Source organism: Oncorhynchus masou, chromosome 1 (genome assembly GCF_036934945.1).
Source record: "Oncorhynchus masou masou isolate Uvic2021 chromosome 1, UVic_Omas_1.1, whole genome shotgun sequence".
NCBI classification, from domain to species: domain Eukaryota; kingdom Metazoa; phylum Chordata; class Actinopteri; order Salmoniformes; family Salmonidae; genus Oncorhynchus; species Oncorhynchus masou.
In genome coordinates, this window is record NC_088212.1 from 20,659,163 (window position 1) to 20,676,820 (window position 17,658).

Consider the following 17,658-nt stretch of genomic DNA (forward strand, 5'->3'; position numbering starts at 1 on the left):
CGTCATGCCGTACGGGTTGAAGAATGCTCCAGCAGTCTTCCAATCTTTTGTGGACGAGATTCTCAGGGACCTGCACAGTCAGGGTGTGGTGGTTTACATCGATGATATTATGGTCTATTCCGCTACACGCGCCGCGCATGTGTCTCTGGTGCGCAAGATACTTGGGCGACTGTTGGAGCATGACCTGTACGTCAAGGCTCAGAAATGCTTGTTCTTCCAACAGGCCGTCTCCTTCCTTGGGTATCGCATTTCCACATCGGGGTTGGTGATGGAGGATGACGGATTGCAGCCGTGCGTAATTGGCCGACTCCAACCACTGTAAAGGAGGTGCAGCGGTTCTTAGGGTTTGCCAACTACTACCGGAGGTTTATCTGGGGTTTTGGGCAGGTGGCTGCGCCCAAAAATATATATAAATATTGATTGATTGTGAAGGCCAGGTCATCTGATGCAGCACTCCATCACTCTCCTTCTTGGTCAAATAGCCCTTACACAGCCTGGAGGTGTGTTGGGTCATTGTCCTGTTGAAAAACAAATGACAGTCCCACTAAGCGCAAGCCAGATGGGATGGCGTATCACCTGATTCACTCAGTCTTCTCTGAACAGTTGATGTTGAGATGTGTCTGTCACTTGAACTCTGTGGGATACTTGAACTCTGCAGCAGAGGTAACTCTGGGTCTTACTTTCCTGTGGGGGTCCTCATGAGAGCCAGTTTCATCATAGCGCTTGATGGTTTTTGCGACTGCACTTGAAGAAACTTTAATAGTTCTTGAAAAATTCCGGATTGAATGACCTTCATGTCTTAAAGTAATGATGGACTGTCGTTAAAGTGTTAACACTTTTTTGGGTTACTACTGTACATGATTCCATATGTGGTATTTCATAGTTTTGATGTCTTCTCTATTATTCTACAATGTCGAACATAGTAAAAATAAAGAAAAACCCTGGAATGAGTACTTTTGACTGGTACTGTATGTATGAAAATACAACAAAAAAGGTGAAATCTGTATGTCACGAATACCACCGAAGGTGGCTCCCCTTCCTAATGGGGCGTCGCCGGTCTACTGGCTGCCACTGAAGGTGGCTCCCCTTCCTGCTCGGGTGGCGCTCGGTGGTCGTCATCGCCGGTCTACTAGCTGCCACTGAAGGTGGCTCCCCTTCCTGCTCGGGTGGCGCTCGGTGGTCGTCGTCGCCGGTCTACTAGCTGCCACTGAAGGTGGCTCCCCTTCCTGCTCGGGTGGCGCTCGGTGGTCGTCGTCGCCGGTCTACTAGCTGCCACTGAAGGTGGCTCCCCTTCCTGCTCGGGCGTCGCCGGTCTACTAGCTGCCACTGAAGGTGGCTCCCCTTCCTGCTCGGGTGGCGCTCGGCGGTCGTCGTCGCCCGTCTACGAGCTGCCACTGAAGGTGGCTCCCCTTCCTGCTCGGGTGGCGCTCGGCGGTCGTCGTCGCCGGTCTATTAGCTGCCACTGATCCCTTTTTTTCCTTTTTGTTTGTTTTTGTCTAATTGTTTTCACCTGTTCCTTGTTGGGGTTTTGGGATGGGTGTTATTTAAGTTTGTTTTGCCCGCTGGTGTTTGTGCGGGCTTGTTGGTTGCTACGTTTGGTGATGTATCGTGTTTTGGTTTTTGGTTTTTCTCTGTCCAGTGTGCGTCTAGGTTTTGGGTTGGTTTTGCGCCAGTGTTTTGGGCTTTCACCCATGTTTTGGACCTGTTATGACTTGAAGGACATTAAAGCGTTCATTTCGCTCTCTGCATCTGACTCCTCACTCATTTCACTCACCCGTCGTTACACTGTACTATCGCCTCATATGAAACATTTGATCTTAAATCCAAAATACTGGAGTATAGAGAGACATTTAATATTTTAGCTTCTCTGTACAAATACCTTTTGTGTTGAGTGTAGATATGATAGAACAAAGAACCTATCCTTGAACTTCGTATGTAACCTACTGTTTTGTGCTTTGTAAAACACACCTCTGGACCGTACTATGATGTTGCATGAGTATGTAGGCTAAAAGGTTTCTTATTACTCTGGTTGGCGAGATTGTGTGCAGGTAAACTTAGCTACAAACATAGGGGAGAGGTTGAGCAGGGGTCCTCAATGCAACCTGAGCCCTTTAGCCCTTTATCCCACAACAACCCCCATGACCTTAGCCAAATACAAAACACACATACATACAGTACCAGTCAAATGTTTGGACACAACTACACATTCAAGCGTTTTTCTTTATTTGTACAATTTTTACTATACATCAAGTGTGTGTGTGTGTGTGTGTGTGTGTGTAAGCTAGCAAGTGATAAATTGTGAATCATTAGATCATATAAGCGGGTTAAGGGGGTAGTGATCACTGCGTAATGAATGTGGTGATTGATTCAAACAACAGATTTCACTCAGATTAACTGTCTGTTATCCGCATATCTCATGACATGGGTCACAATGGCAATAGAATCCATCACAACGACACAGTCAATATTTTGAATATTGCATCTTAGTGAGATCGATAGAAAAACAAAATGCAGTCATCAGTGGACTGATTCAAGGCGTTAAAAGTGTCAACAGAACTGTTACAGGGAATAGTTTACCCTTTAGGCATTTTCCCAAACAGACACTTAACTCTAACAGAGTAAACTCTTGGATTGGATTACAACCAGTCTAGTTTTTCTGAAAAGGCCATATTTATTCCTTGGAGGGGGGAAGAACAACTTTTGATCTCTTTCTTGAATAAACTTTAACAGAAAAAGGTGGTGTGTGGTGTACACAGATTAAAAGAAAACAGGTTGGTGTTCATTAGGGCACACAACTGAAAATTTAGGAAACATTTTGCCATGAAAAAAAATGAGCATCTTCTAGTTTATGTTAAGATTGTCCTTCCCTGGTTCAGTCCATTTTTTCCATTTGCTGCCTTTAAAGCAGTGTCGGGCTGATGCGTGAGTCTGTGTGGCAGTGTTTCTTTGCGTGTTAGGGACCTCATAACCAGTGACCTTTCACTGTGGAATGCTGTGCTAAAGAGTTGTTGACACTAAGCATGAAGAAGCAGGGAGGGTTTCAGCCCAGCAGGCAAACAAACTCTGCTGTTTGTTTCTAGAGAGAGAGTGAGAGAGAGAGAGAGAGAGATCAAGTGGTGCCGAGTCAGCAATTCACATTCAGATATAATTGTATCCCCCTCTCCTCTCTTTACTCATCTCTCTTTCACAAGCACATGTACTCACTGGCTATCTCTCTCACTCTTACAAGCGCTCTCTTCTTTTCTTTTGTCATAACAAGTAATGTCTAACCTTTTTGTTGTGCAAGAATAAAAAAAACTTGAATGGAAAATGCACTGGAGAACATCTTGGTTATAAAAACCAAGCTCTCCCTCATAAGGCCAATGATCAAAATGAACAGACCCCCTCTGTAATCTGTTTAAACATATTTAAACCTTTCTGCACCTCCTTTAGTGTGTCCCCACCACCTATAACCCCTCTCAGACTGAGGCTTCATAGACAGAGTGGGGTGTGGATGAACTGTTGTGGCAGCGGCATTTGTCCTGTGCAGTAAAGAGCTTATTGTGCACAACACAACATGGTTAAGCTGCCATTTCACCAACCTCTTGATCAACAGTGTTATACACTGACGCTAGACAGACAAGCTGTGTGTGTGTCTACCTCTATGTGTGTGTGTGTGTACCTCTATGTGTATCCCCCTCTGTGTATGTGTGTCTACCACTATGTGTGTATCTCCCCCTGTGTGTGTGTACCCCTATGTGTGTATCTCTCTGTGTGTGTGAATAGAATATAACTTGAATGTGTATTTTGAACATCATGCACATTAAAAACAGTAGATCTATCACACTGTATACATAAACACATAGAGGACATTGACACAATGTTTCATAAGACCGCTGCCCTGTCTCTTTTCCTTTTTCTCCCTGTTTGTGTGTCAGGCAGTTCCAGATACTGTACAAACATACACGCAGACACACCTGTATGTTGTTGTTGTCACTGCTACGTTGTCAACTCACAGATTCTCACATGCCCCTGTCAAAATTGGGGGGTTGGGGTGGGATAGAATATTCTATACCTTACCCTTTAACCTCCACATACAAAACCCCTCCTAAATCACTTTTAAGGCGAAAATATGTTCCTGCTTTCGCACTCTCAGGACTGAGCAACTCTCAGGACTGAGCAAACGCAGATCTCACACCACAGTGACCCAGTGTTACCTTAATTGGGGAGGACAGGTTCTTAGTAAAGGCTGGAACAGAATTAATGGAATGGTATCGAACACATCGAATAAGTGGTTTCCCCCCATGTGTTTGATACCATTCCCTTGACTCCATTCCAGCCAATATTATGGGCTGTCCTCCCCTCAGTAGCCTCCTGTGTCTCACATGTACTGTATGTCCCAGGCACACACATAAACAGGGCGTGAGCACAAACATATTTTGTTTTATTGTCAGGGAATGGGAGACTCAGTGTACGCACACAACACCACAATTGTATGATAAATGCACATTATCAGTCTCCGTATTGGACCCAGTGGCCCTTGAAAGGCAAACGTTAGAGAAGCAAATTTCAATCGTTGGTCTTGTTTCCCAAGCATTTTTTATTAAACTCTTGTTGTCCCACAATATTGTTCATCTGATGTTCCTCAGCGTCTTCAAATGACATGACGCAAATGATTTGTAAATACACCCAACTATTTACAGTTTTCAGGGAGAAAAAAATGTTAATTTACTTTACAATATGGCCAGAATGGGGCTTGTGAGAGGTTTGAGTCTGTTCCCCTATTTATGTATTTGGGTGGGAGTCTATTTGTGCTGTTTAATCTATCATTGCTTGTTTGTGTGTTACAGCTTGTGTGATGATAAATCCTGGTTGAACACACTCCCCTCACCACCAATCTAGGGTTCCAGCAAAGAGCACCTAACACAAACACATAATATCCCACCCCAACGTTTTTCTTCAGCCCGGACGTTCTGTATGCTGAGAGTAGGAGTAATGTTTTGCATGTCAGAAGGTGTGTAGCCACAGGGCAAACACACTGACCCTATGTTCAAATACACATCCACTGAAACCACAAACATGTTTTCACATAGGGGCAGAGTGGTAGGCCATGTAGTGTGTCAATGTCTGGATAGCCCAGTGTCTAATGCTGTTTTTGGTTTCATTGTGTGTGCAGACTATAGGATCTCAACCTCCTTGGCAAGATGATCTCACTCCAGAATTACGCTCACTACACATACCAGACAAGTTTATCATGAAAGAGCAATGAAGTCAGTACCTCCAGACAAACATATAGTGTGTGTCAGATGGGTATGTCACCCCTAGATTTGTTTTGCTGTTCTTCTTGATTCTTGACTGGGGTGGGGAGAGGAAACGAGCCCGTATTGCAACACCCACACACCTTGTGACGTTACGTATGATACCGGAGCACTGAGTAATACTTGGAACTGGCTTTACAGTGTATAGACTACTGCGAAGCAGTGTGAGGATGCCTGTATCGCTTTGCCAGAAGCACGTGCTCAATGACGTCCGAAGCGTCGTTTTTGTCGAACAACCACCTAAATTGTTTGATATTGGTTTCAGTTGAAGACAAAAAGCGAGCTCCGGTGTGTGGGACGTGATCTATAATTTATCTTCTCTATATTATTTTGACCAGCATGTGCCACTAGCCTACACTATGTTGACCAAAGACTCGAGTAAATAGCCTATTTTCGACACAAATCAATGCTTCAAGAAGCTGTCTGTAGTGGACAAATAAATGTGATATTCTCACATAATAAACACGCATATGTTATCACAAGCCTGTCAACATTATTTGAATTACTAATTTAGACACATTCATGAATAAAGTTCATGTTATGGCTCGATACCTACAGACTGTACGTGGGTGGATGACGAATGAATGCCCAACCCCTTGTACCGTACGGTGTGAGACACGCGGGCCAGGGGTTCTCGTGTAGCCAATCACAGTACGTTATTTTCCCTGTGACATCTGCCACTCCTCTTACTATAGAATGAAACTACCGAGAAAGCAACTGGAGGGTGCAGAGAGAGGGGGAAAGAAGAAGGCACATCCTCGGTCAGAGAAAATAACGATAAATACATTTTGGGGACACGATTTGTTTAAAAAACGACTGCTTAACCAGACCATACATATTGTGTGATTCCGATCAAATTGTACAGGTGAGAATCGATATTTGAAACGGGTTGTCTTGGTTTATGGTTGAAGACAGAAAAAAGGGGACACCGAAAATTGGATCAACATCAACGTAACATGGAATTTCGTAAGGATTTTTATTTATATCAATTAACTTTATTGTGTATTGTAGAGGAGATAGCCTAGTTATCCTTTATGCCTGGTAAACAAGGTCTAGCGAGCGAAAGTTCCTCACTGGCAATATCACAAGCCTTCGAACGTGTTAGTCTAGCTGTGCCAGGGGAAAAACAAGACCGGGAGGAGGGTCGCTGACGTTACAGCAACCGAACGTTATGCTATCAGTTTTCTATATATTTTTTAAAATGGTAAACTGGTGATTAAATATTTGTGGTTTGTCTAAAAATAATTTAAAAATAATACGTACGTTATCAGCTAGCTACCTAACTAGTTGCTATTACTAACCGAATTGTTCGAGTTTTGATCGAATGAGTTGACTGATTTTGAAATGAGTAACATGTTAGATTTGAACGACAAAAATTAATGTTCCATTAAACACGACATTGAGTAGACATTCTTTGTCTGGTTACCTTGCTAACATTGTATGCAAAGAGTCATTCTGGGTAACTAGTAACGTTATTGGAGCTATCAAACGACGTCCAAACAACAGGAAGAGATGAGTAGCAGACAAAGGCACAAAAGAACAAGGGTCGAAACGTGGCTGATTGATGTCTAGCTAGCTACTTCACTAATCTAGTTACAATACATTGTGTGCGACAAGATGGCTTGCAAGCACTATTGCTTTTGGTCTCGGCGATGTTGCTTGTCTAGCTTGGTCTTGTTTGATAGCAATTTTATGGCTGTACTGTAGCGTGACTCGGTTATTTTGGGCCACATCCAATGTGTTTCAGTGTTTTGTTTGTTTCCTTAAGAGGTTGTTGATTAATGTCACTAACCATGATATGAGTCATTGGATAGCCTAGCCTGATTTAAAAATCTAGATACTGCGTTTTGCCAGCTGGTGAACATCCTGAAAGTGTTCCATGACGGTTGACCTAACGAAACAAGGCACTGCTCATATTCGATTATCTGTAGTAGACCTTACTTGTTAGTTGTATTCGCGACATTTGAGGTAAAGCCAGGAAAATCTGTGCAGCCTTGGTTAGGTCTATCCTCGTGAATAAAAAACACATTGTGCCAAGCCATTTTCCCCAAGTGGTGTGATGAACTGTCGGATAGGCTAAAGTCACGAAACAAATTAGCCTAGCTGGTGTTTGATTTAAATGATAAACTGGGTGGTTTGGCCATGAATTCTGAGGAAACCCTTGTGTGGGGGGGTGGGAGACTACAGCATACACGTGTGGGGGGGTGGGAGACTACAGCATACACGTGTGGGGGGGTGGGAGACTACAGCACACACGTGTGGGGGGGGAGACTACAGCACACGTGTGGGTGTGTGGGAGACTACAGCACACGCGTGTGGGGGGTGGGAGACTACAGCACACGCGTGGGGGGGGAGACTACAGCACACGCGTGGGGGTGGAGACTACAGCACACGTGGGGGGGGGTGGAGACTACAGCACACACGTGGGGGGGGGTGGAGACTACAGCATACACGTGTGGGGGGCGGGGTTGGAGACTACAGCATACGTGTGTGGGGGGTTGGAGACTACAGCACACGCGTGTGGGGGGTTGGAGACTACAGCATACGCGTGTGGGGGGTGGAGACTACAGCACACACGTGTGTGGGGGGTGGAGACTACAGCACACGCGTGTGGGGGGTGGAGACTACAGCACACGTGTGCTTAAGTGCAAAGGCTGACGGGCATATTGTTTGTTGATCGCATGGTCACAATAACACTGACATCTCAGAAGGTTTTGAGTATAGGTGGCTGTGGCCAGGGCATTTGACATGTTTTGGTCATGACAACAATGGGATAAGCTCCCCTATGGACTGGAGGTGTCAAGTGCTACCTGTTTCATTTTAGCCTTATTTTTGTGAGCGCTATAATATATCTTTATTGTAAATTTCCCTGCAAAGCGTTGAAGCCTATTTCATCTTGGAGAAGTTACCGGTTGTTCGTTACCTTGAGTGTCTTGCTGACATGCTCCGCTCCTGCCAAGGAGAACAAGTCTCAATTTGTTCTTGTCACTGTTTGTTCTCCTGTTTTCTTGTGCGGCAGGGTAGCCTAGTGGTTAGAGCGTTGGACTAGTAACCGGAAGGTTGCTATTTCAAATCCCGAGCTGACAAGGTACAATTCTGTTGTTCTGCCCCTGAACAGGCAGTTAACCCACTGTTCCTAGGTCATCATTGAAAATAAGAATTTGTTCTTAACTGACTTGCCTAGTTAAATAAGGGTAAAATAAAAAAGAGGAATTTCATCAATTTGACATATAAACCAGATTACATACCAGAGAGAATACTATAGACCACAAGAAAGCCAGTCAGTTGATTATTGGCAATTTTTTTCCCAACACTTTTGATAAACAGGGCAAAATAGAAATGGTCCTATAACGGTTAGGATCAGCTTGATCTGCCCTTTAACTAAAGGACACACTGTGGCTGCCTTCCAAGCAATGGGAACCTCCCCAGAGAGGAGAGACAGGCTTGGAGATGAAAGGGGCAGCAACCTTAAAGAAGGGTTTAAACCATCTGACCCAGATGCTTTTTTGGGATCAAGTTTAAGGCACTCCTTTAGCACCTCGGACTCTGTGACCGCCTTCAGGGAGAAAGTTTGTAGCGTGGCAGGGGGGAAAAAGGGGCTAGTCGCATTAGAAGGGTGGGAGATGAGGAAATATTGAATGGGCAATGAGGCATGGCTGAGTCAAGTAGGAATCCTGATTTATGAAGTGATGATTTAAAGAGCTCAGGCATGTGCTCATTGTCAGTAACAACCATATCATCAACATTAAGAGACATGGGCAGCGGTGAGGAGGGTTTATTCTCCAGGTCTTTAACTGTTTTCCAGAACTTATTGGGGTTAGACCCACATGGATAACTGCTCCTTAAAGTAACTGACTTTGACCTTCCGAATAGCCTGAGTGCACTTATTTCTCATTTGCCCTAACGAGAGCACGTCAGCCAGAGTATGTGTGTGCTGAGCCTTTTATCCAAATGGAATTCTTGAACTGGAGTAACTCTATACGGGGGCCTGTTTACAAAACCACTGAAAATATTAAAAAAGGTCCAGGGATCAAGCTGATTCGATACCAATTTACAGAGGCCAAGTCATGAAGGCTTGCTCATTAAAGATTTTTAGCGAACGTCTATGACAAATCGGAACAGGTTGTTTCATTGAGCAGCCATTACGAACACCAACTGTAAACAATGATCATTACAGAAAACACCAGCCGGATACCTATCAGGATTGATTGTGAGGATAACATTAAGGAGAGTAGCCTTTTCTGGGTGTTTGGTGTCATACCTTGTGGGATTGGTAATAATCTGAAAAAGATTTAGGGAGTCCCATTGCTTTAGGATGGTGGTTTAAGCATGTCCCAGTTTAAGACAAATTCAGACTTAGTGTAAAAGGCCAGGAGAGCGCTTAGGGCAGGTACGGTACAGGCCTGTGCTGATGGAGGACAATCAGTCAGCAAAGAGCTATTTGAAAGTTTAATGCTTAAAACCAGCTAGTCAAATTGTAACAGACTTGGTGGAGACAACCTAGCACTGAAGGTGATCCTTGGCAAATATTGCCACTCTACCGCCTTTGGAAGATCTGTCATGCCGAAAAAGGTTATAACCAGAAAGCTTAACATCAGTGTTCAAAACAGATTGTCTTAACCTCATCTCAGTAATGACCAACCCATCTGGATTAGAGCTGTAAACCCACATTTTTAAAACTGTGATAAATTGTAGGTAATAAGCTTCTAGTGTTAACATGCAGAAAACCCAGTCTTTTACGAGAGCAGAAATCGGTGAAGCAGATATCTAAGGCAGAATTGGGGCTAGCAACAGTAGATGGGCCAGGGTGTACATGTACATTTCCATATATCATCAGAAGTAATACAATCAGGGCACGACAGAGGACAGTGAGTGCTCTGCAGTGTTGATTTATGACATTTGAATGTGCATTGGATGGCAACAAGATCATATTGTACAGCTATTTCGTCAGGTAACATGAATACAAAGCTGGTGCGAGGTGGTTAGAATAGGATAGGAGGCCAAGAGTCTGTAACCAATATAGAGTCAGAGTACCCAACTGTGGGAAAGGCTGTTTGTTCCCACACTCGGGGAAACAAGCAAGTTCTTGGTCAACAAATGCACGCAGGAGTCATGAGGCAAATTGCATAAAGTGCAAGAAAAAAACATAATGACTTGGGGCCATTGTAAGCTCGGGAGTGTGGCGGGGATACCTCCCAGATGGGGAGGCAGGCCAGGGCAGATGGTGAACAGGTTGCCAGGTGGAATGCAAGAAGCAGGCAACGGGAGTAGGTGTCACACTCACTTGGGAGAAGTTTTTTGGGGAAGAAGATTCCTTGTAGAAAATCCCAGCTAGCAAGTCTCTGTCCATTTTTTATTTTCCATGCGGAAAAGGAGATCGTTAGCTAGCTATATTTCTTCAGTTTTGACAAATGGTCCATTACGACCTCCAGACAAATTTGTCCTGTGGCTGTTGTATTTTGGAGATTGCGGGAGGATATCTTCTGATGTGATCGTAGCAACAATATTGTTTCTTATTGAGATCATTTCCAGTTGAAGTGTCCTGACTGCATATCAGTTCAAAATAGAGATGAATCCAGGGGTTACTGTATTGTAATGACCTCTGCACAGATGGAGGGGGCTTCAAAGGCCTCAGAAATTGATTATGGACCTTAAGAATATAAAACTTATGCCTCATGAGCTGAGTTCAACTGTCATTCCCCATCAACCCAAAGTATAACCTGTTTTATTCCTATGTTTGTAAACAAGCACTTTATAGCCGCAACATGATTAAAGCTAATTTTGATATCATGGATGGTCAGACCTAGCATCCATAGCTCTGTCTTTGGATTTGAGTGATTACATTTCTCCAGGCCCACCCCTCCCCGCTTTTTACTGAAACGGCAGTGGGAACCTTTTGTTTTCAGCTGCTTATCGCCCCTTTGGTAGTAGAATCCTTGCTTCAGGCGATGTCTTTTGACCCCCCCCCGGTTTCTTTATTAGTCTTAATGTTCCTTTCTGGTATGTTATTTTCAGATATATGTGCCCAACCACCACACTTACATTTAGTCACCTACAGTACCAGTCAAAAGTTTGGACACGTGCTGTCACACATGCACACAGACACACTAACAAGATACCTTGCTCCCATTTGTCAACAGCGATGGCCCAAGAGACTAAGCCAAGCCTGACGCCTGTGCTTTGTAACACTGGCTGTGGTTTCTATGGCAACCCCAGGAACAACGGCATGTGCTCGGTCTGCTACAAGGAGCACCTGAACCGTCAGCAGAGTAGTACCCATGGCTTGAGCCAACTTAGCCCAATGGGTAAGTTCTCCATCCACCCTGTTTCTTACTGACCACACACACAAATCTACTCCAAACAGTTCATCGTCTTCCCCAAAACCAGACTCTCACCAAAGCTGCATTACATTGCATAGGGAAGTTATTGCTGTCTGCTAAAATTAGCATACATATTATGGGCCAGCTGCACTGTTGAGAGAACTGTTGAACCTAAAAGTATCTTCTCCTGAGGTTGATGTTTTACTTTTGCTGTCTCTCAGGGACAGTTGGTAGTCCTACCCCTGATGCCTCAGCCATCCAGCGACTAGAGGCCAGTCTAGCCAAAGTAGACCCTTCAGCTGGCTCTGCTGCAGACATGGCTAGGTAAGGTGTGTGCGTGCATGTGATACAATGGATGTCTCATTACTTTTTGCTCATGTCCTTAACTTATTCTTTTCTATCAATTGCCCCCTCTGCAGAACTATTCAAGGCTCTCTTCCAGTGACTCAACAAATGACAGAGATGAGCATCTCAAGAGAGGATAAAGCAGAGCCTGGTAAAACACACACTTCTCGAGCCCGGTATAAAACACACTTCTCGAGCCCGGTATAAAACACACTTCTCGAGCCCGGTATAAAACACACTTCTCGAGCCCGGTATAAAACACACTTCTCGAGCCCGGTATAAAACACACTTCTCGAGCCCGGTATAAAACACACTTCTCGAGCCCGGTATAAAACACACTTCTCGAGCCCGGTATAAAACACACTTCTAGAGCCCGGTATAAAACGCACTTCCAGAGGGAAACATTGCTCTGTTTGACCAACTTTAGCATTAGCGTATACACTGAGTGTACAAAACGCCTTCCTAATATAGAGTACCCATCCCTTTGCCCTCAGAACAGCCTCAATTCGTCGGGGCATGGGCAATACAAGGTGTCGAAAGCAAGCCATTTTCACTCTAACGCTTCCTACAGTTGTCAAGTTTGGCAAGCACCTTTGGGCGGTGGATCATTCTTGACATACACTACCGTTTAAAGGTTTGGGGTCAGTTAGAAATGTTCTTGTTTTTGTCCATTAAAATAACATCAAATTGATCAGAAATACAGTGTAGACATTTGTTAATGTTGTAAATGACTATTGTAGCTGGAAAAGGCAGATTTAAAAAAAAAAAAATGGAATATCTACATAGGTGTACAGAGGCCCATTATCAGCAACCATCACTCCTGTGTTCCAATGGAACGTTGTGTTAGCTAATCAAGTTTATTATTTTAAAAGGCTAATTGATCATTAGAAAACCCTTTTGCAATTATTTTAGCACAGCTGAAAACTGTTGTCCTGATTTTAAAGAAGCAATAAAACTGGCCTTTAGACTAGTTGAGTATCTGGAGCATCAGCATTTGTGGGTTCGATTACAGGCTCAAAATGGCTAGAAACAAAAGCCTTTCTTCTGAAACTCGTCAGTTTCTTGTTCTGTGAAATTAAGGCTATTCCATGCAAGAAATTGACAAGAAACCGAAGATCTCGTACAACGCTGTGTACTACTCCCTTCACAGAACAGTGCAAACTGAATAGAAAGGGTGGGAGGCCCCGGTGCACAATTGAACAAGAGGACAAGTACATTAGTGTCTAGTTTGAGAAACAGACACCTCACAAGTCCTCAACTGTTAGCTTCATTAAATAGTACCCGTAAAACACCAGTCTCAACGGAGTCACCTCTTCATCGTTGACGTACGCCTATGTAGATATTCCATTGAAAATCTACTGTTTCCAGCTACAATAGTTATTTACAACATTGGCAATGTCTCCACTGTATTTCTGATCAATTTGATGTTATTTTAATGGACAAAGAATGTGTTTTTCTTTCAAAAACAAGGACATTTATAACTGACCCCAAACTGTTGACCGGTAGTGTCCATGGGGAACTGTTTAGAGTTAAACCTAGCAGCGTTGCAGTTCTTGACACAAAATGGTGTGCCTGGCACCTACCATACCCTGTTCAAAGGCACTTAAATATTTTGTCTTGTCCATTCACCCTCAGAATGTGCATGTGTGCCATTCAGTCTCGAGCCTTAAACATATATAATTTTTAACCTGTTTCCCCTTCATCTGCGAAGATTTACAAGTGACATAAATAAGGGGTCATAGCTTTCACTCAGTCGTCTTTCATGGACAGAGCAGGTGTTCTGAATGTTTTGTACACTCAGTGTATTCAGACCCTGACTTAGTCCTTGCACTAGTGTGCTAACACACAGGAACTCTTCATTTGAATCTCCAGACTGACGTGTATATTTAAGTGCTTTTCTGTTTTCTCCTTCAGTTGTGACTGAGCCTACTGCTTCTAGCCCTGCTACTGGTGAAGAGGCTAAGGGAGACACCCCCAATCCCAAGAAGAATAGGTGCTTCATGTGCCGCAAGAGGGTGGGCCTAACAGGTGAGCGTGCCATAGCAGGACGTGGTGCTTTTTCAAAGCAATGGGATGACAGGATTTGAGCAATGTGTACGACGTAATGCTGTTTTTGCTGAAGAGATTGGCCATGTTCCAGGCCGCATACACTGCAGTCGCACAAATGGACTATTGATGGGATTCATGCAATGTGAAACACTACTTCTACATTTGTGATGGTCTCAGATCTTTGACTGTATAAGTAGTGTCTAATGTGGCAGGAACCCCATCAATGTCACATATTGATCTAATGATCTGCACAAGGAAACTGCAATGTCGGCAGTTTAGAATAACTCTTATTCCCGTGTCTGGTCTTATTAAAAGGTTAAAATTTTTGAGTTGGTGTTTGGTTCCTACAGTGGTTTCCCTCTAATCTCTGACCTTTTAACTCTATCCCAGGGTTTGATTGTCGCTGTGGGAACCTGTTCTGCGGGCTCCATCGGTACTCCGACAAACACAACTGCCCTTACGACTACAAGGCGGAGGCAGCTGCCAAGATCCGCAAGGAGAACCCTGTAGTGGTCGCCGACAAGATTCAGAGAATATAGGGTTAAGACGCATCCACACAAAGACTGAAGTATCATTGGACCCTCGACATGAACATTGGCATGAGTGGCAAAAGGATATCGGACTCGTTTTTAAAATCACAACCTTGAGAAAAGTGGAAGAGTCCTTGCCTGAGGGGGAGATGCATGAACGATCACTATTTGTCTTTTTTTATTTTTATAATATATTATGTTTGTTTTTCCTGTGTCTTTGCTGATTTTCAGTTTGTCTTTTAAAAAGAAGCCCAGGGTACCTGTCGATGACACGTAGTGAATGTTGGAGATGGATAGAAATGCCATGAATAGAGCCAACATGATCCATCCCCCTCAACATGTCAGAGGCATGTCTGTTCTGTGGAACCTATTTCTATCTGGATGTTCCATCACAACGTTGTGCCCCACTGAATACAGCCCCTGAGCTGTTTGGCCACTTTGTTGCCAAATGGACATTTTGTCAGAAGTTGTATTCACGTGCAGAGTTCAGTTGTCGCCATTTCTCCTCTCCGTTCATATCAGTTGGTTGGGTCAGTTGTCTGAAAGGTATGACCTCTCGAACTGCAAAGCTGTTCCAAAATGCATGTGGTTATTGTTTCAGAAACTTCTGTGTGACTGCTTCCTTGCCACAGCGCTCTCTCACAGCTGCTACCCGAGCGTGCATGCAATTGCAAACATATTCATGGGAAAACAGCTGTTCACTAATTTGTGTTGAACACAAAAGGCTACATGGAGGAGGGCTCTGTCTATACACGGTGTTGTCTTGCATGACAAAGACGCGTAAGCTTCTCCAACCCGCCTACCTCGCAGCAGGACATGTTTCTCCTCATTGCATTGTGCATGTGAATCCTTCTCTTATCACTCCGTTATTGCCAGGTGAGGGGGTTACCTTGATAGGCCATTTTTAGGTAACCTGGTCATCGGGCACTGTTTCCTTTTGATCAAATGACCGACAGTCATTATAAGATGTGTGAGAACGGGGAAAAAAACGCTTAATTAACCAGCTGTCATGTGGGCCTGAACCTTTTATCAGAATCTCCCAACTGGCTCTCAAGCAGAGGGTTGCGTACACTGGTGGACACTACCCGTCTATTTTATATGATATATGGGGGGGGGGGTGTTTAATGGGATAGCGTAACCCATGCAGTTATGTAAAATATCTGAATGAATTGCCATCACTCGATTAGTGCTCGGTCGTTTTTTATTTTTTATCCTCAGACATTTATTTATATTTACTGACATTAGCACATGTATTCAGTGTAGTTGCGGAGTTAGGCTACGTGAGCCAGCCATGCTTGTGTGTGTTAAGAGTGAGTTTGAGTGAGCACATGGTGGTCAGTGTGTGGCTCCCCTCCCTTAGTCTGAATCAATATGGGTTAAACAGCACAAGCTACAGGAGAGCTATGGTTTGAAAAATGTTGTTTATATGCAAATTTGTACAAAAAACGTATGTATTACATATATCTTGCTACCCAGCATTACAGCAGCATATCATGTAAATAAAGACTGTACAGAGAGACAACACAAGGCCTGGTATTGGTGGTTTGGATTACAGCGTCATTTGGATCAGGATCCCACATCAGTGTGTGTTTCCTATTGCTCCTGTGAGGTCAACTTTGCTATAGCATTACAAGTAGAGGTTGGTTAAGGAAAAATGATTGCCTGGGTAGAGGTGAATGTGTGCCAGTCAGACTGTTTGGAGGCACACCTGTCACATGCTTGGGAAAGTGTGTTGGCAGATGGCGTCATGCTGGCAGCTGAGGCTGGGAGAGGGTGAGGAAGACTAAGCTTACTAAGCCCCCCAGTACCTCACCGTCACCCCTCTGTCTGAGCAGGGAGAAGAAAGAGGACAGCTGATGTGGGACATGAGCAGGAGGATCAGAGAACCAACGTGTTCTGTTCAACCTGACCCAGGAACAGCTGGGGAGGTCCCGTAGCCTACCTCTGAGGGTTGGGACAGACACACATCTACCCCTAATGTCTTGTGTGTCTGCTTCACTTGCCATGTGTTAGTGAGTGTGCATATGTCTGGAAAGCTGGCTCAGTGTGACAGATGTGGATTTAACATGAATGCACCTCAACTCCCCACAGACTAAGAACACTGCTAGGGGAACTACGACAGGAGATTGTTCCAAATCAACCCCTAGCCTCTACACCCAAGGCACTCCTGTAGATCTGAAGGGATTGGATAAGCAGTATGGTAATAGCTTCGTCTTGCATTTTAGAATCGAAGCAATATGACATTCTACACAATCCTCAATTCTACAGGAGGGTTTAGGGATTGGATGTCAGTAGCCATCTAGGAAGCTTCCTTTTAGTCACTGGGAGAATCTGTTGCATTCTCGTCTCCTAAAAACCCTTCGGGTGAGAGCCAGATGTCCTTCCTCTGACCTCCAATGGGTTTTGAGAATGAGGTGAAGAGCGAGGACTATGCAATTAAGATTCTCCCACTGAAATTATAGAAGTGGTCACAGGATGTCATTGAGAGCTAGAAAGAGCGGAAGATTGACAAAAGGAATAAATGTAGACAAATCAGTGTATGGGAAAATAACATGATTGAAAAGGTCAGAGGTCAACACTTCACTGACTGGAGAAATAAAGGAATGTGCTATTCGTCTTGACATAGGGAAGATCTCAATTGCATACTCATCTCCTTCTCAAAATCCATTGAATGAGGTCCCACCCCTCTGACCTTATTCTCCAATCGGTTTTGAGAAGGAGTTGACGCAAGGATATTGCATTTGACATACTACCTTTGAAACTGGTAACCAGGGTTGGGGTGAAATTCCAATTCTCTTCAATGTGAAAAAATTGGAATTCAGTTTACTTTTGAATTGACTTAGTCACGGCAGCAGCGAAAGTCAAGTAATAAACCTCCAATTTAAGGTGAAAAATATATTTGAATGTATTGTAGACTCAGTGCAGTATTGTCATTTTAGAATTTAATTTCATGCAATATGAGTCATTAAAAAGCTACAAAGAAATTGTTTAAAATGTATTTTTATAACGAACTATAGTGTTCAGTGGATATCTACAGTATTCTACAACAGTGGTTCCCAAGCTTTTTTGGTTATCGTTAACTGAATTTTGCTCTGCCCTGAAATATGGTCTCATGAG

The 17,658-nt window shown here is 43.8% G+C and overlaps 1 protein-coding gene across 1 annotated transcript; it reads left to right on the top strand.

The window, feature by feature from the left end:
* The first annotated feature begins 5,995 nt into the window (after positions 1–5,995).
* Positions 5,996–15,752, top strand: zfand5a (zinc finger, AN1-type domain 5a). The gene is made up of 6 exons (XM_064959238.1): positions 5,996–6,263; positions 11,438–11,602; positions 11,839–11,941; positions 12,037–12,113; positions 13,877–13,990; positions 14,402–15,752. The coding sequence occupies exons 1-6, from the start codon at positions 6,254–6,256 to the stop codon at positions 14,548–14,550; spliced, it is 618 nt and encodes a 205-aa protein (XP_064815310.1). The 5' UTR covers positions 5,996–6,253; the 3' UTR covers positions 14,551–15,752.
* The last annotated feature ends 1,906 nt before the right edge of the window (positions 15,753–17,658 follow it).

Excerpts from the sequence above, each read along its gene's own strand:
- zfand5a (XM_064959238.1), top strand. Across the intron at positions 11,942-12,036 it reads TCTGCTGCAGACATGGCTAG|AACTATTCAAGGCTCTCTTC; the intron begins GTAAGGTGTGTG and ends CCCCCTCTGCAG. Across the intron at positions 13,991-14,401 it reads CAAGAGGGTGGGCCTAACAG|GGTTTGATTGTCGCTGTGGG; the intron begins GTGAGCGTGCCA and ends ACTCTATCCCAG.